General features: G+C 40.3%; 1 protein-coding gene across 4 annotated transcripts in view; it reads left to right on the top strand.

The window, feature by feature from the left end:
* DDC (dopa decarboxylase) overlaps window positions 1-15,955 on the top strand; it is a 113,437-nt gene extending 97,482 nt beyond the window's left edge. For all 4 annotated transcript variants that reach the window (XM_077119308.1, XM_077119296.1, XM_077119307.1 and 1 more), the window contains 5 exons: window positions 897-916; window positions 6,576-6,674; window positions 9,113-9,214; window positions 13,543-13,761; window positions 15,511-15,955. In XM_077119308.1, coding sequence (XP_076975423.1) covers window positions 897-916; window positions 6,576-6,674; window positions 9,113-9,214; window positions 13,543-13,743 — 422 coding nt within the window. In that variant the 3' untranslated portion in view covers window positions 13,744-13,761; window positions 15,511-15,955. The remainder of the gene's footprint in view (window positions 1-896; window positions 917-6,575; window positions 6,675-9,112; window positions 9,215-13,542; window positions 13,762-15,510) is intronic.
* The last annotated feature ends 5,492 nt before the right edge of the window (window positions 15,956-21,447 follow it).

Here is a 21,447-nt window from a genome sequence, read left to right as displayed (position 1 = left end):
GCATTAGGTAAACAGCTCATCACAACTGAGGACCTCCTCATGGCCACATCACAGCTGCTATTCCCCAGGAAGTGTGGACATGTATGAAATATGGCATGCCTCCATCTGACCTGCATTAGACTACCTGATTTCCAAAGCATGTGACTCCCTTCTCTATCAATCTGAATGGCAAGAGTGGAGCCTGTCTGCCACATTCTCACCTTATCCCTCTCTCGAGGTCACACATCTAGAAACTCACATCTTTCAGATTCCTGAACCAGGGTTTTCCCCCCATGCCATCCTAGTATTTGTTGCTTTAGGCATGAGGGCAAGACTAAAATGCAAACCAGCCATTTTCCCTAACCAATGTGGAGCCCTTGAATACAGAATAATGAAACTGATTCAACAAGTATTCACTGATACTATGAATACTTGTGCCAGATACTGGAGTAAGATTTGAGAATGCAGAGATGAATTCTACCACCAAGAGTTTAATTCTGTTTTTACATCTGATAATCACTCTTTATAGCACAAATTCACATTCTCATGCATGAATGAATGAATGATGAATGATTTACATGAAATGAATGATAGTTTATTCCTGGACACTAGAAAAAACTCAGATTTCATGCATATGTAACTGCAGAAGACCAAACTAATGAGAATCCACTAATAATGTAGCATTTCTAATTTGTGTTTGTGGTATCCTGCTCTCAGAAGATTTCCCTTGAATCTGTTACTTTGGAAAGTGCCATAAAGTAGAGGGACACAAAAGAAAACCCAGCTGCAGATTTATATCTGATTCAGGAGATTACATATGTGATATAGGAAATTTACCTTGAGAATGAATATTATGAAGCATTTATTCAACAAGAGTCTCTAATGGTTTCTTTTTTCTTTTTCTTTCTTTTCTACAGGACTTATCACTGACTATAGGGTAAGTAGAAGATTTGTCTCACTAAACTCCATGTCAGTTGTAATCCAAAATATAAATACGTAATGCTAATAGAATATATGGTGTTTTCATGGACTATAACTCCTGCTACTGCTCATCACTCGCTCAGAATTCCACAAAAGAACTCTAAATAACTTAGTCCTAACCAAGCAAATTAGGTGGGGTTGTGTTGGGCAATGCAAAGCTTTGCTAAATCTACCACTAAGAGGTCTTATTTTAGGAGGAAATCAACTTTTTGCTCCTTGGAAGGGAGAAAGAAGATACACTCAGCCATCTTTGTGAGGAAGGAGTTATCTTTTGTCTATAAGTGTTGTTGCTGTGTACCTGAAGCTGGCCTCAAAGACAGGTGGGAGAATGAAGAGTCAGAGAATATAAAAAGTGCTTAGATGGAGTGTGATCATCCCAGTAGCCTTGTTCTGAATTGCCTTGGTTTTCTCTCCTTCATATTCACCACAAGTGTTTAGTAAAGTTTATTTTGAAAATACCAGGTTGTCCTAGACTTACTCTGGAAAGAAATTTAGAACCAAGGGTAGTGGTAGTAGCTGTATCAGAAGAAGAGAAACCTCGGAAAGGAGGCAAAACTTGGGGAACAGAAGTGAGACCCTTGGATCAGCTGCCTCTCCTCATCAAGAAAACACCTGTGTTGAGCTCTTTCCTGATTTTTGATCAGATACGATAGACAGAAGACGTCATCATAGCAGGAACTACCATTTCCTGATAGGGGTCGTGCATCTGAAATATCTGAGCCCAGCATGCCACGGAGTGATAATTACCTAGTCCGGGCTGCTGCTCAAACGTGACTGTGTATCACTCCTCTCCTGGATTCTAGCTCCTGGTCTGTTCTCACTGGCAGCTGGCTGCTGACAGCTGTAAGCTGGGAGGCTAGGATACCTGGAAATCTTGCCAGTTCATCAAGGCTCATCCTAGGTCAGAGCTTTGGCCAAGATTGCCTGGTACCAACCAGGGAGAAAGGCCAAGTCATGTACCTTTCAAGTAGTGTAGTTCAAAGACTGGATATCACTGAGTTATTTCTTTTAATATTTTGATATGAAATCCCTATTTAGGATCCAGTTATCTTTTAGAAAGTTATTATTGATGGGATAATATGACATGGTAATAAAAATAGTTTTGAGAACAGGATCACCTGTAATCTCCCCATCCTAAAACAGCTGTGGGTTTTGCACCTGTACATCCTCCTCTTGTTCGTGACTGTTCTCGGATTTAACATTACAAGAAGGCTACACGTACTGTTCACACACATTTTGCCTGCTTTTATTTTGATGAAACTAAAATTGTAATATCCTTCCATACTTCTCCATAACCTTAATAGAAAGACTACATAGAATTCCATACTCTATGGTAAAATTTAGGTGCTTCTGATTTTATTTGCTTTTAAAAATTACTCTTCAATGAACAGATATGCATATAGCTTTTTGCTTATTAGTAGTTATTTTCCTAGTGTGTAAGATTTGAAATGGGGTAACAAGGTCAAAGGATATGAAAACACCATGACTGTTATTCTTTAAATTTTGTTCTTTCATAGCTTAGATATTATTAGGAAATAATATAAAACTATCTACATAAAATTACCTTCAAATAGTACATGTTCTGCTTAAAACTTCCTGTGTACTAATAAGTCCTTTAAGAATTCTAATAATTCTTAGAATTCCATTCAATTTATTAGAATTCCATTCTAATAAACTTGGCACTGTCTTTAAAAGCCTCATGTATAATCCACACCAATGCTGGTTCATGTTACATTGCCCAAAGACAAGAACCATCTCAGCCATGCCTGCCTCAAACCTCTCAGACAACATAATCTCTTCAGAGAGCTTCTGTCGTTTTCCAGGAGTTGAAGAGAAGCATGGTCTACTAGGTCCTACAGTTCTGAAGTTGGCAGAGTCTGCCTTTGGCTTTCCTTGTATTTTTCTGAAGCCCTTTCTGTACCAGTAGAAACCATTCTCTTCTTCAGTTTTCTCTAGTTCTCTCCATATTCTCTCCATATTCTTCTTCACCCTACCCACTCCATTACTTACCTCTAGCCCCTGTCAGAGATGGGGAGAGAATCTGCTATCCATCTTTTCTCTCATTTGCCATCCTCAATGGTGGGCTTCACTCTCTTTGGGCCACCAGACTCTTCAAGCTATATCCCCTTCCCCTTTTCTAAACTGGAAAACGATCTGCTATCTGCCATTAAACTTGTATTGGTAGACTAAGTGTTCCCTGGAATGAATTATTCTTTCTGTTATTTCAACCTGGCGTCTAAAGTTTAAGCCTTTTACCTCTATGAGTTTAATGAAAAACTTCAGCCACACTTATGGAAATTTCAAGCATCAGCAAGCTTCTAGTCTACCAACAGAACTTCCTTTGATAGGCCTCCTCTGCAATCCCATGGCCCTTTCCCTAAGACTTATTTCTTCTCTCACCCAGACCATTGAGATAGTCTCTTAAATTGTCACTCAGATTAACAGCCTCGTTTCTATCAGGGAGAGTGTGCTGGTTCTACCACATACTCAGAGGTAAGCAAGGTCCCATGCCTACCTCCTAGACTCCTGGGCTCTTGAGGAAGACCAATGTACAGAAAACTCTCTCTGATGCATTATTATCCACACTGTCATGAGCTATATTTCTGAAATGGATATGAAACTTCTCTCTCTCCCTTCTGCTGCCTCTTCCTGGCCTGAGGGAAACGTCCCAACTCTTCAGCTAGTCCTAAGGTATTCCATCTTCTCCTTATACAATTGTTATATTTTATGATAATGAAGTTCTGAGGATCATGTACTGGTTGCTTACAAGTCATATATATGTAGTGTGTTTCTATAGGAACTGTATCCAGGCAGGTGTGAAGAACTATAAGCACCCTGACCCCTACTGACTTCTACCTGACTTGTGTGCTCCTGTTGGATGACGTGCTTTATTTTCTACTGAATCCCTTGTAAAGAGCCAGGGAATGGCACGTAGCATATTCTCAGCACATATTTCATGGGTGAAGAATGAAAAAACAAATGAATTTATGAAATATTGGATGGAACAGATGGGAAAAATTATTTTGGAGCAGAGGGTCTTCTAAAAACTGATGAACATAAGTTAGTCCTTAAACTATTATATCCAGGAAGTTGGAGTTGTCAGTACATTCCCATCAGGAAAGAATAAGAAAGGGGTGGCCAGGATGTGAGCATGGGAGGCCTGTCCCTGGGTCACTGGGCATGCAAGAGGGCCCTTGAACACCGGTATCATCCTTCTGAGTTTGCTCCTTCCATCCTTTCTCACACAGGTTCAGTTATTGCCCCACTTCTGATCTGACCTTTCACCTCTGCCACAACCCTAGAGGGCCCTGACCACATTTTTCTGGCAGCTTTGCTGCTATTTTTGTAGAACATAGCAAGATGCACAAAAATGTAGGATTGTTTTATAATTTCTACATCTGAGGTGAATTCTGAGGCAAATGCCCACTTCCTTGAGACAGTTGCTGCTGGGCCTACCAGGCAAAGGAATAGTTCTGCATCTGCTGAAAAGGACATTAGAGATATCATTATATATTTTTTGAGACGTCATTTTTTTTCAAAGATGTTGAAAACCTAAACCTAAGGCTGTCCCAGTCACCAAGGTGAAGAGAGGACTCCTAGGATTTTTGGTGCTCTCCCAAACCAGTCAGGAAAGTGTGAGATGAAAATAATGAGCAAGTGCTGCCAGGATTTTTGGCCTGTCAGTGGGCAAGGGGATGAGTACTGAGTCACAGTGTCAGAGCAGGGAGTTCGGGACATGGGTTTTGTTTTGTTTCTAATTACAAATGGCAGGATGGAAGATGTAAAGATAGCATCATTTGTCGAGTGCCTACAATTTGCCTGACCATGGGCAACATGGGTAGATTGTTCTCATTTCACAAATGAGGAGACAAAGGTTCAGAGCAGTGAACAAACTTACTTAAGACAAAACGAAGAACCTTAGTCAAAAGCTCAACCACTAACTCACTAAACCCATTATAATATTTGGATATAGAAACTACACATTTGGATCCATATTGGTGGCTTTTCAAGCATAGGACAAAATACAGGATGTACAGGATGTAGAGTTTAAAATAACTTCAAATGTGAAGGAAAAAGTACCTGGAAAAAGCTCATCTTATGTCCAAGAAGCCTCAAATATTAATTGGCTTCTACCTACAAAATTGGTTTAGATGATTCATGTGTGAGAGTTCAATGGGTTTTCCTCCTAATTACTTAAGCATATCAATCACCAATAGTCCATATGGCATCTGTGGAATGGCTGCTCTGAGCTTGGCAAAGTGTGGGACTTAGTGCTGCCATAAAATGACAAACCAGACAAGGTTGCTGTCCCCTCTGAACTTATAGCCTAGCAGGAGGTAGGGCCAGGAGCTCAGCACAGGTGTCCGGTCCTCCATTTGACTAAAGGCACGGTGGGATATATAGGAGGGCATATATCTGCTCCTGAATCAGGCACTGGAGAGATGGGGAAAGCATTTCAGAGCCCCATTTTTAAATAAGCTCTCAATCATACTCTCAATCATTTCACTCCTGTACCATTAAAATTAAGTTCAGCTTGCTGTTCTTTCAAATGTTAGATTTGAACCACATTTGATTTCTAGAAAATTGACTTGAGAACGAATGATTTTTTAAAGCAGCATCTGGGTTGAACAATGGCAGGGAACAATTGATTTTCTGGGCATTAGTTAGGGGAGTGGTGAGTCAAAGGCAATTTTAACTGAATATTCCAACACCTTGGAAACACATTGCTAAATGGAAGACAGCTGTGTACATGTGAGTGCTCTCCAGGCTTTGCCACATCCTGGCTCTGTCAGCTTAAACAATTTCCTTAGCCTTTCCATGCCTGCTTTCTCTCCCATAAATGGAGATAATAGCCTGTATTACACAGGACTGTCATGAAAATAAAGAAAGATGATGTGTTTATATGCCCAGCAAAGGGCCTGATCTTCTGTACAATCTTTGCTCTCCTTTTTAAATTCTCCCCTTTTATCCCCACCTGAATCCCAAGGTGGTACTTTTATTATAATTCAGAACTGGAATACCATTCGTTCATTCAACAAATACTATTAAAGGCCCTCCTACTTGCCCTTCTACTTCTGAGCCACAGAACACAGAAAAACCCCCAGGCAATGGAAAAGAGAAAGGGACAGGCCCCACCTGTCTCAGGTGGAGCCAAACATAGGCCAAACAACAGCCAAACTGTACCTTCCTTACTTGTAGGCAGAGACATCAGGGGAAGGTCCTCACTTCCCCCCAACCACTGGATTGTAAGCTCCATAGGGCCCATCTGTAGGGTTCAGTTTAAAACCCCAAGCATAGCACTTGGTCCCCAGTAGACATTCAATTTTGCTTTTGTTGAGTGCATATGTTGAACTTTAATGCCTTCCAAGTCAACAGTGCCTATTTTCTCCTCATCTCTTGGAGCTTGGACCTGCCTGTTTTTTCCTCATCGCTTAGAGCTTGGACCTGCTCCCATGCCCATGGGCTTTGCCATCCTGCATGAGTCACAGCAGCTAGAAGGGCACAGCCTCCAAGGGATTAACTGCCTCCAAGAGAAAGAAGCAAACCAATGAGTCAAAAAGAAAACCAGCTTTTGATAAATTCTCACTGATGCACCATTTCATATTCTGTTTCAGCACTGGCAGATACCACTGGGTCGAAGATTTCGCTCTTTGAAAATGTGGTTTGTTTTTAGGATGTATGGAGTCAAAGGACTACAGGCTTACATTCGCAAGGTGATTTTATTTTTACAATTTATCCAAATGCTATTATGGAGGTCTTAGGGGACTTGAGAAATAATTCAAGATTTCTTAATAAGCAAGTACATGATAAGGAAACCTGACTATAGTTTGAGTTATTGCAATTAGCGTATTTATGAAATGGCCCAATGTACTATTTTGGATCCTTTAAGACACTTCCATTAAGGCAACAGATTATCAGCTCCGAGGTAAAACAGATTATCAGCTTGGTTTTCTTTTAGCTGCATCCAGATAAAAGTGAGATCCATTCAACAATGGCAATAGTGAGAACACAATAGTTTTCTCCCCCAAAAATGTCATTATAGGGGAATTTTAGAGTTGGCCAGGAAGTTGGTAGGGCACTTAGGTAATATCTAGTCTACTTGGTTCTCACAGAGTGGAGCCCCCCTCCATCAGCATCAGCAATACCAGGGAACTTGTTCGAAATGCAAAAATCTCAGGCCCACCCAGATCCATTGCATCAGGCTCTCCCTGGTGAGGTCCAGCAATCTCTGTTTTAACAAGTCATCCAGGTAACTGGGGTGCACACTAAAGTCTGAGAACTGCTGAGCTGGTCCATTCCCACTGCCAAGGAACTGGAAGCTCGAGTGTGTGCCAGGGCTCGTCCTAAGCACACACATCACCCAGCTACAGAAAGCCTTCTCATTTCCAGCTGATGTCCTTTCTAAACTTTGACCTCATCTTGATGAACAGATGTTCAGAGGATTCACTGAAATAGGACACAGCTGCTCTTGCCAACCATAATGATAGTAATTAAGCGAGGCCTTCCTTTTAAGTCTTGGTGCCAGTGTTCAGTCAGCTGTGCAGCTGTGAGCAGGGGCTGGATGTCTCTAAACTTCTCTCTAAAAGGGGATACAGAAGTGCATCCATTTTCCAGCATTTCCTGAGTCTCCAAAAGTGGCTTCTCTCCCCTTCGCAAGCCCATTGTAAGGAAACTTAACGAAGCTGTAAAACACTGAGAATCTATTTGGGGTAAAAAAAAAAAAAAAAAAAAAAAAAGTGGGAAAGGAGTATGTGTGTTAATATTTGAGTAAAACAGACCCCTTTTATGAGGATGGTTTCAGCTCTTTTGGGAACAGAAGGCAAAAAACAGATGGCCCACCTCTCCACATTGATGACATTTTTAAACTCAGGGACAATGAGGTGTGATTGTGCTGCCTTGTGTTAAAAACACACCAAACCTAGCTCTGAGAATGAAGCTCAGTCCTGCCTTACTAGGAAGATCCAGGAATGATCAAAACCTGTGTCCCAAGGTGTAAGTATAGCTTCCCCAGGAACTCAGCTTCCAGTAATCCACCGATCAGCTCCAAGGTCTTTGGTGTCCTCTAGTGGTCAGACTAGAAACCACTCATTTGCAAGGAGCTTCAGTATGAACAACTATCTCCCAGCTACAGCCACAGTATTCCAATCCCAACGCTCCTTGTGCATCCACAATATGGAGCGCCATGCTGGATGCCAATATTTAGAATGACAAGATATGCTCCTAGACCATAAAGAGCTCGTTTCCCTCAGACCACATACTATTTTAGTTTGTTTTTGAGTTGTACAAACCTCTAAAAGCTGAATAAGATTGGTTCGTCCAATGAGATGAAATTGTTCCTATCTCTCAGTGGCAAACGCTGTGGTATCACAACTGCAGAGCAGAAGCTTTGGCATTGGGCAGCTGCATATGAATTCCACCTCAGCCAAGTCCTTGTCATCGGGCATTGCACATGATGTTTGCTCTCTTTGACCTTCAGTTTCCTTATCTGCAGAATGGGTATAATAATGCCATTGTCTATGTTGTAGGGTTATTGTGAAGACTATGGACTGATGAAGCACACAGAACACTGTTAACACAATGGATGTTAACTCCGTAGATGTTAGCTGTGGTCTTTTTTTTTGGCATGGGCAGACTCTGGGAATCAAACCTGGGTCTCTGGCATGGCAGGCGAAAATTCTGCTACTGAGTCACCATTGTACCACCCCAGCTGTGGTCTTCTTTATAAAATTTTTAAATACCTCTTTGCAATGTTTATTCTAAAATTATAAAAGACAGTTTTGATGGAATAAATATAGACCGATTGGGCAGTGCGACGATGGCTCAACAGGTAGAATTCTCGCCTGCCATGCTGGAGACCTGGGCTCTATTCCCTGTGCCTGCCCATGGGGGGCAGGGGTGGAAATAGATCTGTTAACAGGAGAATGTTATGGTTGGTATTTTTCTGAAGACTCTAGTCCTCTTCTCATTTAACCAAATTTCTTTTCATCCTGTGCAGGAACAGCTGATGAGTAGACTCCACAAATCCTTGAAGACAATTGCTAAAAACATATAAATGAATTATAGATATGCAGTCTAATAAAGTTTTATAGGTAGTTAAGTTCTGAATTAAACAGCAATGAGATACTCAAACAATTTTCCTTTCTCTTCCAAGCATGTCCAGCTTTCTCACGAGTTTGAGGCATTGGTACGCCAGGATCCCTGCTTTGAAATCTGTGCAGAAGTCACTCTGGGGCTGGTCTGTTTTCGGTTAAAGGTATATTTAAGTCTATTTTGGTTTCCTCATCATCTTTGAATGTGACAGAAGGGGAAGGTATCTTTTATGTCTCTATGCTTAAAGACTTGCGTTAGCTCCCAAGGAGAGGCTGCATGTCTCAGCCTGCTATTCAGGTCTCCTGGTTCTGACTAGCTTCCCACTCAGTCTACCTGTGCCCTTCTCTACAGAGCTGTGCAGGTTCAATAGTCTTCACATACCCCGAGACTTCTTGCTTGTATAGTTCCTTTGCCCTAAAATTGCCATCATTTCGCCCATCCCCAAACTCCATCCCATTCAACTGTGCCTCTGGAATTCTCTGGAGGACAGCGACCATCTATAGGCTTGCTACTCCAAGTGTCATCCAAAGACCAGCAGCTTTGGTGTCCTCTGGGCCCTGAATAGGAAAGCAAACCTCCAAACCGCCCCCCCCCCCCCGACCTGCAGAATCTGCATTTTAACAACAGTTCCATCTTATTTGAGGGCACCCAGGTGTGAGACACACTGATCTACAATACTCTGCTGTTTTTGCTGCTTGACAATGTGGATATTACCATGTGAGGGGAAACTGGGCCAGATGGGCCAGGGCATGACGGTCTTTACTGGGAATCTTGACATGTTTCTCAGAAGAGTCTACTGTGGAGTATATACACACACACACCTTATTAATCTACCTTGGGGAAACTAAACTGGTCAGGAGCCTAATGCTTTTAGGCCATTATTGAGACAGCTTTTAATTAGCAAACTCCATCCTTCCCACAAGGATTCTTTTTCCAGGTAAAATAAGGCAATCGGGAGATGTAGCAGACTGTGCTGGAATTCAGTGTTGAGGTGCCACCAGTTAAAATGCAGCTCTACCTCTCTCTGTGCTTCATTTCTTTCCCTCAAGAATCATTGGAGTGTTGCAGTGAGGATGAGGCGCCCACATGGCAAAGCCAGGCAAGCAGCAGGAATGTAATAGGTTCCTACCTGAGAGAGCAGGGCCAGGTTGGGGAGGATGGGGGAGAGCTCTCTGCAGGGCAGGAAGCATGTCCTCTGAAAGCAAGTATGGAGAGAAAGTGGGTGGGCCATACTCTCGGTGAAATGGGGAGAAACTTCAAAGAGCTGGTGTCCCAGAGTGTGTCCTTCCATGGAACACTTATACGTGCATAGCACTTAAAATTATTTGCATAAGGTAGTTTTTTTTCTTTTCCTTTTTTTTTTTCAGTTGCCAGCGTTCTTGTAGACTTTTAAATTGTATATTTAACAGTTTTTTTTTTTTGGTGATATAATTCACATACAACGCAATTCAATGTTTGTGTGTGTTTAGTATATTCCCAGGGTTGTACAACCAACACCACAATCTAATTTTAGAACTTTTTATCACCCATTAACAAATGGTTACTCTGAATTCTGCTCCCTACTCTGCACCATAGCCCCTAGCCCCAGTCCTCGGCACCCTAATCTACTTCCAGGCTCTATAGACTTGCCTATTCTGGACATTTCCTATCAGTGGAATTATCCTATATGAGGTCTTTTGTGAGGGACTTCTTTCATTTAGCGTAATGTCTTAAGGTTAAGATTTTTATTTTATTCTCACAATTTACAGACTTCATCAAACCCATCTGTGTATTGTCTCTATCCATTATTCTCATGAGGAATACAGTGAGACCCACATTCAGGAAACCCAGGGCTTCTTTTGGCTCACAAACTTTCCAGTTATTGAAATATTGTTTGCTACTTCCATTCTGTTAATCCAGTTTCTTCTTGAAGATGCATATTATTTAAGCATTATGGATCATTTTTTTCCTGCCTCCCCATCTACTGTGTTGTCACTATTTTACTCTCTTCTTCCTATTCCTCTCCAGCCTGAATTTCTCAAATGCACATATAATTATGTTAAGGCGGGTTTTATTGACCTAAAGCTAATATGATACAGCTATTGTGTGATTTATTTCTTTCAATCAGACCTGTCTCTGCCAGCCCTTTGGAGGTCTTATTTTGCATCTACTCATTCTGTTTGTGTCATCATCGTTATTGTTGTTCCATCTCAGATCATTTTCTCTGTTTGGCTTTTTCTCTTTTTTTAAATTTTTTTTGCTTTTAGAGAAATTTTAGGTTTACAAAACGGTTGCACATAAATCTCTGTTTGACTTTTCTGCCTGTAATTTAATAGACATTGTATCTTCTCCAATTCATTTGAAAATGGCTTTTTTACTTCCTAGGGCTGCCAGAACAAATTAGCACAAACAGGATGACTTGAATAACAGAAATTTATTCTCTTACAGTTCTGAAAGTCAGTAGTCTGACATTGAGATGTTGGCAGGGCCGTGCTCCCACGTGCTCTAGAGAAGAATCCTTCCTTGCCTCTTCTGGCTTGTGGGAGCCTCAGCATTCTTTGGCTTGTGGCAGCATCACTACATCTCTGCCTCCATCTTCACATGGCTATCTTCCCTGTGTGCCTCCATCCTGGCATTCTTTTGTCCATCTCTATGTTTTCTCTCCCCTTCTTATGAAGACCCCAGTCATTTTGGACTAGAGCCCACCCTAATTCAGCATGACCTCATAATAACTTGATTACATCTGTAAAGATCCAATTTCCAAATAAATTTCCTGTCTTAGTTTGTAAATGCTGCTAGAATGCAATATACCAGAAATGGAATGGCTTTGAAAAGAGAATTTGTTGAGCTTCAAGTTTGCAGTTCTAAGCCTATAAAAATGTCCAAACTAAGGTACCCAGAGAAAGATACCTTGGTTCAAGAGAGGCTGATGGGTCTGAAACTCTTCTGTCATCTGGGAAGGCACATCACTGGCATCTGTTAGGGTCTCTGGCTTCTTGTTTCAAACATCTTCCCTGGGGGCATTTTCTTTCCTCATCTCCAAAGGTACCTAGCTGTGTGGGCTCTGTTGGCTCTTAAACTTTTTTTTCTAAATGGTTCCATCTTAAGCAGCCCCAATAAACAACCCCACCTTGAATAGGTGGAGACATATCTCCATGGAAACCAGCTAATCAAAATGTACCATCCGCAGTTGGGTGGATCACATCTGCTTGGAAACAATAAAAAAGGTCCCACCCAGCAATATTGAATGAGGATTAAAAGCATGGCTTTTCTGAAGTACATAAAAATTTCAAGCCAGCACAGTTCCCTTTGCAGATACAGGGGTTAGGACTTCAACTTTTTGGAGGTGGTGGGGAGGTGGTGTCCAATTCAGCCCATTACAAATGGAAAACAAATTTTTCCTCAATAGTTTGCTCTTATTTTCTGCATTATATAATTTTCAGATACTTGCTTCTATTCTGAGTTTTTTGTTGTTGTTTTTTTACTAAATCCCATTTTCATAATATTTATTTTTTCTCTCTCTTCATCCTTGATCAAGATTTTGTCTAGACCTGGCATATGCCAACAGGTTTGAGTTGCCTTTGGTTTCAGTTCACTCCCCACTCAGATTAATTCCCCACTCAGGTACACAGCATAAGGTAGGTGGGTTTACAAAAGTCCAACCCAATTTGCAGGATCCAGCAGATATTTAACTGATATAAGAGTTAACTGCAAATACAAACTGTGATATGACCTAGGATGCAATGTCCCACTTTTAGCCCCCTTTCTACATTCTACTATATGGTTAATAGGAAATGGAATCACTGCATGAAAGCAAAAGAAAGACTGAGAAGAGTGGAAAGAGGGTATGGAAAGGAAAGACTGGCTGCTGTGGAAAGCAGATCCCATACAAGAAGGGCTGACTTCCCATTTTCTGTTTGATACAAACCTTGCATCTCTGGTCCATTCAGTGGAGGGGTTGGAACCTCTGGCCCCTCCATGCCAGGCAGAGTGTGTGTGTGTGTCTCTGTGTGTGTGTGTTTGTGTATGTGTATGTGTATTGGCCACCCATGGATCTGTGGCCCTGTAGTCAGTGGAAGTTCTTCCCAGATACTAGCCAATTACACCTTATCATCTATGTTCTTAAGTCTTGCTTCTATGTTTTAACATGAATTTAGAGATTCCATCACTGATACCATTAGAAACAACCAGTACTTCTATTTCTGCCCATCACTTTGTAGATACCATATCTAAAGATCTTCATTTTTCTTAAAATTCTTAAACTCTGGAAGGATACCTTTTGATAGCACATTAGAACACGAAGGATTGTCTAATAGGAAGAGGTGCAGTCTTTTAGAGTTTTGTTACTATGATGTAGTCAAATATTTTAACGATGTAAGAGAAAGGACAGTAAGGTTGGCTTCATTCATGTATATGTTGTAGTACCGTCAAATACTGACCTTGCTATTTGATGAATTGGATTTTAGAGTCTTCAGAGACATGAGCCCAGCTACTATCTTTTGCTCATTTCAGGGTTCCAACAAATTGAATGAGGCACTCCTTGAAAGGATAAACAGTGCCAAAAAAATCCACTTGGTTCCATGTCACCTTAGAGACAAACTTGTGCTGCGCTTTGCCATCTGCTCACGCACTGTGGAGTCTGCCCATGTCCAGCACGCTTGGAAGCACATCAAAGAATTGGCAGCCGAATTGATGAGGGCAGAGAAAGTGTAGGAGCAGAGCCAACTACAGGTGAGCCCTTGTTCACTGGTGAAATTCTGTGGGCTTCCTGGTCTAGAGGCAAAAATGCCAGCCTCTAAGTCAGGATCGCTGCCACTTAACACTGCTGGGGCTGAAATTCCTTCACAGTAAAATGAGGAAGACATGCCATCTAGAAAAGTAGAAAGGATAGTATATTGTGATAATTAAAAAGAAGAAAACTTGGATAGATTTTTATGTCATACTTTTGTAGGGAACTATTCACATGTACCTCTATAATTTCCCTTCAGATTTCTTCAAACTGTTTATCAAGGTAAACCAGCATAACAAGTTTGCATATTAAAGGCAAACTTTCAATTAATGAAAACATTAAAAAAATGAATTTAATGTGACTGATGATTTACTGTCAAGAAAAACCAAATTATTGATGGTTTAGAAAAAGGGGAAATGTTGATAGTATTGGGTCTCTTGTATCAGTTAAAGAAAAGCTGAAGTCCACATGTGGTTAACTTCTAAGGAAAACACTTTAAATAAATTCAGCATTGACAATAGGTGTTATATTTAATATTCTGTCGTGGTAGCAAAAAACCCTTAAACAACTTTTCATTAGCCTATCTTAAGAATGTCATTCCACAGAAGTTTGTCTACTTTCTTCAATTTCTGTCTTTTTTCTCTTAAGTCCTATCTTTTGGGAGTGGGCGATGGGATCATCTCCCTTAACTTCTGCTTCTCTCTATCTTTATTCCTCTTCATTTTGCTGTTGTCTATTTAACATAGTCTATAGGGGGTGTAGAACCTAAGCCTTTATGTAATTTGTTTTACTGATTACCTGGAACCCAAAGAAAAACAATTGTTTTTCATTTATGTGAGAGATATGTCTGTGACTCCTGAATGGTGAGGCCAAAGAACCACCTTCTCGGGCAAAGCGTGTTCTGTTATACTAGGTCCTTTTCCTGAAACAAGGACCTTTCTCAAGGATCCACTGCTCATAACCTGAGAGGGAACATCTGTATCCAGAACTGTGATGTGACATTGCTGGCATCTCTGGAAAGTTTGGGGGAAATACTTCTTGAAATTATTCCATTGCTTTAAACATAAGAATATGTTGCGGGGGGGGGGGGGGGGGGGGGAACCACTCTAAGACAAAACCATAGCAAGCCAACCATCTTTGATGAACATTTTTGAAAGTCTAGGTTTGCACATATATAATGAGCCTGTATCATATCATATTATTTTCCCATATTTCCATTGTAACACATAGAAGTACTGTATCTCTGAAAAAATTATCAGAAACAGCTTCTAATGGAAGTCATAATTGCTATGGAGCAGTTAGGCTTATTTTGAATTCCCAAGGTAAAAGTGTAACTCAATTTTTAAAAAATATAGGCTATGCTTATAAATTATGATATTCTGCATTGCTTTGGGCAGATCAATTAGAGAAATGAAAATCTTTGTACCTTAGTTTTTATTTGTGCTTATTTAAGCTTATCATATCCATCTTATATCCATGTGGCCATCGTTCTGAGATCCCTGTTTCTCAGAGGGCAGAAAATTAGGCATAGATTCTAGTTGATGCTGAAAATAATTCATCCTCAGAGAATTCAGAACTGCAATCAAAACTCATTTATTTCTGTTCAAACTCTTTCACATTGCATAATTTCCTCCATTTTACTGGAGAAATATTATATTCTCTCTTTGTGTTAAAATGAAAAGAATGCACAATACCTATTCTGTAATTATTTTGAATGTAGCCATCTATTCATGTTATTTTTTTCCTTGTAGAGACCAAAAGTTGAAAAGAAATATCTCTGAAAACTTGAATGAGAAGAAAATAAATATAATCCTGGCTACATGGAAGTGTGTGTGTATGTGGCCTTGCATTTCTTTCTCCAAAGTTATCTAGAAGCTTGTGATTACATTTGTTATGTCTCTCATCAGCATGGAAATATTATTTCCTGTATGAAAAAGTTAATTCAGCAGATTCAGCATTTATTCAATATTTGGCTTTGATTTTTGTTAATTTTTTAAAAACCATAGGTTTTCATGTTCTTGAAATCATCAGTGTTGAGGGGGGAAACAGTTTATCAAAATACTTTCTTGGGCAATGATTATGTGACTTGAAATTATACCTGTGGTCTTATAAAAATGTCTTCTATTATGTGTCTAACTGATTAATAAACCATTTCATGTGCAATGATAATTGTGCCAGTAATAAAACTGTTCTACATTGTACCTAAGTGATTATTGTAATATAGACCTATAATTTCATAAAAGCTAACAATGTATTTTAATGGCATTCATGCATTCAACAAATATTTATTGGATACATAATATAGATGCCGGCATTGTTCTACACACATAACACACAAATTTTACTTGAAGGTGACTCCAACTTCTAAGGAAATAAATTCAGAACCAAGATGCACCCTGGATCCAAGTAATAAGACCAAGTTTTACTACTGTGATGGTAAATGACTGACTTCCTGGGCCTTGATTTCCTTGTCTAATAAAATCATCTTCCCGAGGTGTTAGTATTTTAAAAAGCAAATGAAGAGTTCTCCTGTAAATAAAAATACCAGTAAGAATACTGTACTTACGAAAATAATTTCACTATCTTTGTTAGAAACCATTTTGCTCTTAGAAACATTTATTTGAAGCCCAAGATTATATATATATATAATCTGAGCAAGCAGGCAGCAAATTTGTTAAGTGCACATGCAGAGAAAGAGCATGCGGGCACTCTCCCAAGAAGATAGAGGCAAGAGGTAAGAGTCTCTGGCACTATAGGGGCAATCTGCTTTTATAGATTTTGTAATTTTTATTAACTGTTCTACTACCCTCCTCTTCTTCCTCCTTTGTTGATGCTTGACCATATATGACTCACTCAGGTGAGATCGGTTGGCCCCAGTTGCTCTTCATTGCTGTTCTTCTTAGAGATATCATCATTCTCCTTGCAGCCTGACCACTTTTTACAATTTTCCCTTTGCTCATCAACCACCTCCCTAATTCTAAACCTGTCTCAGCTTCCCCTTCAGAGAATTCTAGCTCCTCATAATCTGAAGGGAAATTGGGCCAGTGGTCCATCTTTTATAGTTCCTTCAAACTGTCAATGGGTCATGGGCCCTACTTGTGGAAACATGGAAGTCTCTGGCTATACTATTGAGGGTGGCTGGTTGAACATGGGGTTTCTAATCTGGAAGAAACAAACTGGTGAGAAATCTTAGTATGCATGGTTTGAACAGAAGCAAGAACAAGATGGAGCTCTGGGTATTCTTTAGAAGATGAATTATATTTTGATACAACTATCAAAAGCACTTCTAGAAAGAGTCTTGGGCTATCAATGGATATATTTGAATTTCAGAGACGTGTGATACCTGTGCAAATGTAATTGAATTATATTTTCTGTTTGTTCAAAAATCCAAAAATATATCAGATCCATCATAGTTCCCCATCTATCTTTGATTAGTTTGCTTGTTCTCTACCCATCATTGAACCAGACCCAACTTCCATCATGGTGTTGGACAGTGTTGGGTCATGGGATGGGCCATTGGGGTCCACAAAGGCCATCACTTTTAGGAACAGTGAAGGGCGAGCATTCAAATCATTGAGTGAATTCTGGAGTATTTATATTTTACAATGCACTTTTTATACCTGAGTGTGCATTTGAGTTATGACTGCTGCAAGAGCTGTAAGATGTGGAGACCACCGCCAAACTAAGTGATATGAGCCCTCAGCTGATTTGAGAAGCTCCACCCAGCCACATATAAGTATACTTAGGGAAGATGGCTTAGTCCTAAGTTCAAGGCAGGAGACAGGCAGCAGGTGACAATATGGATGTTGCTTGAAGACCTGTGCAGATGGGAGGCTGGAGGTTGGTGGAGTGACCACTGATCTCCTCCCTCTGGACTGGCTGGATTGTTTGAGTGAAAATTCAAAGGCATCAGCAACCTTATACCAGACAAAGGCCCAGAAGATATAAAATCTTGTGTAACTTCTGGCTGATTTCTAGGTAATTTGAGTTCACCCCACTTCCTGACCTTTCCTGGCATCTTCCCAACATAATGGGCAAGCACCAAACCACCCAGCCTTGGGAAAGGGAGGAAGCACTTCCTCTCAAGTTTATTTATGAAACACTTGCTCTATGCCAAGTACTGTTGCAAATGTATATTTTAAAAATTTTAACTTATTTAATACTTATTTTAACATTCTATGGGGTGGACTCAGTCATTATCCCCATTTTACAGATGAAGAAACTGAGGACATAGAGAAGTTAAGTGGCCCAAGGTCATTGCAGCTAACTGGGGGACAAAGCTGGAACTGGAACCCATGCAGTGTGGCTCTAGAATACATGCTCATACTCACTCAACTACATTGCCAAATGTGCTGTTTGCCCCATAGGATAATTGGCAGTGAGGATATCTGTTCTCTTCTGGGAGAAGCTCATCTTCACTTACCAGGATCAAATCTTGACCCTTGACCCCAACTAAGAAATCCCTAAATAATCCAGTGTGAGGACATTTTTAAAGATCTGGTTTATTCAGCCTAATCTATGGTCAATGTATTACATACTTATTTATATCAATATTCAATATAGATATAATATAGTGTACAGATTACTGCAAGTCCTCGAACTAGAAGGCCTTCTTAGCAACCTATGGTATTTCTTGATAAGGAGGCCTCTCCAATTTAGGGTTAGGAATATCCCAGATGGATCTGAATACAACCAACATTTTGATGCCAGGAATAACTCCTGGAATCCTATGTCTTCTCCCCAAAATCCAGCAAACAGCAAAACCTCCCTAAATCCCTCTCAAGTTTTACTACAGGCAGACCACAAAAGGAACTGGTAGGAAAGTCTAAGATACGAGAAGATTTAAGATGTGAGTGGGTGGCCTAATTCAAAGTGAAACAAAAGGAGAGAAGACCCAAAGGGAAGCCAGTTTCAAATTGCACATTGAAAGATTCTGTACCTAGGAATCCAATTGCCTAGGCAAATTAGAAACTGATATTGTTCTTATTTTTTCCAGAAAGCCTTCTTTTGAGAAATGATGGGTGTTGCCTGATAACTTTGTGATCTAAGGATTGTTTTATTGCTTTTCTGACTCATTGTAAATCCCTAAATATCAAGCATTTGAGATATTTGTTTTTTGTTTTTCTTTACTATGTTTAATATCAAAGTCTGTTTCCTTAATACATCCATGTTGCCTGCCATAAGCTATACTTGTAGCAAGTAATAGGAAAAAAAGGACAATAAGGAAAGCACTATGAGAATAAATTTGGAACTACCTTTTCAGAGAAATTTGTCCCCCAAAGTAGAGATGTGAAGTGGATGAACGAGGAATTAAGAGAAGAAAAGAACAGTGGGCTCAAGAACAGGAGATAGTGTAAGTCCTAAAATGTCCACAATGTTGAAATCAAGTCCAGACCCCACTATTTATCTTCAAATGCGGTCAGAGAGGAACCAAGTCACAAGAGGATAGTTAAAAAAATATTGAAGGATTCCATCCCCCTACTCTATATTTTTGATAGCCGCTTCCAACATGAAAAAGTTAGAATGGGCATAGCCCAAATATCCCTGAAGAGTGGGAGAAGGATCAAAGGTAATGACAGAGTTGTACAGAGAAGGTAGGGTTTAACAAATGAGTATGATTGCTGAATCATTGTATTGATATTTCTTTTAGTCTCCAGTATCTTAGAGCAGCTAGAAGTAAAAACCTAAAATTGTGGAATTGTAACCCATACTAAACTCTGAAATCTGTTCTATAACTAATTGCTGTGATGTACTTTGAAATTTCTTACTTTTTTGTATATATTTTTCACAAAAAAGAAAAAATCTGTTGTAATGATAAATACACAGCTATATGATATTGTGAATCATTGATTATATACTTTGGATGATTATATGTTATGTGAATATATAATATATATCAATAAAAATAATTAATTTTAAAAAAGATCAAAGGAGAAGGTGGAGTTATAAAAGAGAAGAAAGGATTTGACAAATGAGTATGACTCCTGAATGGTTATGTTGATATTTCTTTCAGTCTTCAGTGTCTTGGAGCAGCCAAAAGGAAAAACCTATAATTATAGAACTGTAACCCATACTAAACTCTGAAATCTGCTGTATAGCTAATTATTATGGTGTGCTTTGAAATTTATTGCTTTTTTGTATTTTTCACAATGAAAAATGTTGAAGGATGTTTAGTGGAAAAAATTTAAAGAAGACTTGGCCACTATCTTTATATTTTATACTTACTTTAATTTAGAGAGTCTTCTATGTAGCATCAAAGAATAGAACAAAAGCCTGAGAGCAAAGGGACAAATAGGGAGATAGATTCTTTTCAATATAGAGAACTTAAAAGTCAGTCAGTCAGCCCAGTGGAATGCGCTTTCATGTGGAAAGTGAACTGTCCACCATAGTACCCGTCCAAATAGAGATGGGAAAACCAAGGGTTGGGAATTGGTGAAGGGAATTCCACCACAGGATAGGAAATTGGACTAGAAACTGGACAACCTGTAAGCTCTTATAATTTTATATCTGTGATTCCTATATTCTATGAAAAGAGGATAATTTGGATGAATCCTTAAATGACAAGGTTAAGAAGCCTAAAAAGTTTTTTTAAAAAACCAAGAGGGTATGTTGTTGTTTAGTCGCAAGCTTTTTTCAAGGCCTGCAGTGTAGAGCAAAAGGACACCCTGGCCATAATGGTGGCACTCCCTTATGGGCAGTGCTTCTTGGGACCCGAGCTCTGGCCTAAACGCTCTGCAGACAGTAGACAACCAGGTTTAGAGCCTCAAAGCCCTCAAAGGCTGAGGAAGCTGGGAGTCCAGTAGCTCATGAGAAGTGGAGCAGGGGCTTGAACCCTGGAGGGCAGCCTCCGTAGTTCTTGCTCTTCACCACTCCAACATTCTTACCCGGAGGGGTAAGAATATGGGCTCAAACTGGAAGCACCTGGAATTGCTGATTCAGGTTGGTATTATGGTTCTTCAGGAAAAAGACCAAAGCAGAAAGTCTCTTATTGATCTGTGTCCCTCATTTTACGGGAGGGCCACTTTTCTCCATTCACCCGCTTTGCTTATGATGAGGATGATACCAGGTTTGAGGCTCTAAACCTGGTTGTCGACTGTCTGCAGAGCGTTTAGGCCAGAGCTGGGGTCCCAAACGCATATTTCTTTATGACTGATTCAGTACGACTGATGAAGATCTTTTAAAAGAATTGTGCGTTTCATTGACTCCAGGCGTCTTCTCTAAAGGAATGCTGGAGTACTGCCTCCTCCTCCCAGTCCTGGCTCGGTCTTCTTCCTTACTACTGAGTTAGGGCGCACCACATTCAAGAATCCAACCGAGAAGGAACTGCTTTTGGATTTGGTTATTTTATCTCTAATTCTCGTCCTTTCTGTTTTCTGGTTTTATATCTCCTCAACCAATCCTTCTCCCTCCTCACCGTCCAATCCGCCCCCCTCCACACACACACCTATGCACGTCTTCTTTTAAATTTATTTAAAATAATTCTCCTGGCAGACAGGATACACATTACTCGGAATCAAATTGTCACCCCGCGCCCGCCCGCCTCCCGGTGGGCCCATCAGCCCGTCCGCCCGCCAGTCAGCCAGCGTTCGCTCTCGCTCGCTCCCGCCCCGCCCGCGCTTGCTCGTGTTCGCGCCCGCCCCATCGCGCTCTTCCAGCGGCGCTTCACGCACGTAGGCGACGCTGGCCGG

This window comes from Tamandua tetradactyla, chromosome 1 (assembly GCF_023851605.1).
Source record: "Tamandua tetradactyla isolate mTamTet1 chromosome 1, mTamTet1.pri, whole genome shotgun sequence".
In the NCBI taxonomy this organism is placed as follows: domain Eukaryota; kingdom Metazoa; phylum Chordata; class Mammalia; order Pilosa; family Myrmecophagidae; genus Tamandua; species Tamandua tetradactyla.
The sequence above is the reverse complement of the archived record's forward strand: the minus strand, read 5'-3'. Positions and strand labels throughout refer to the sequence as shown.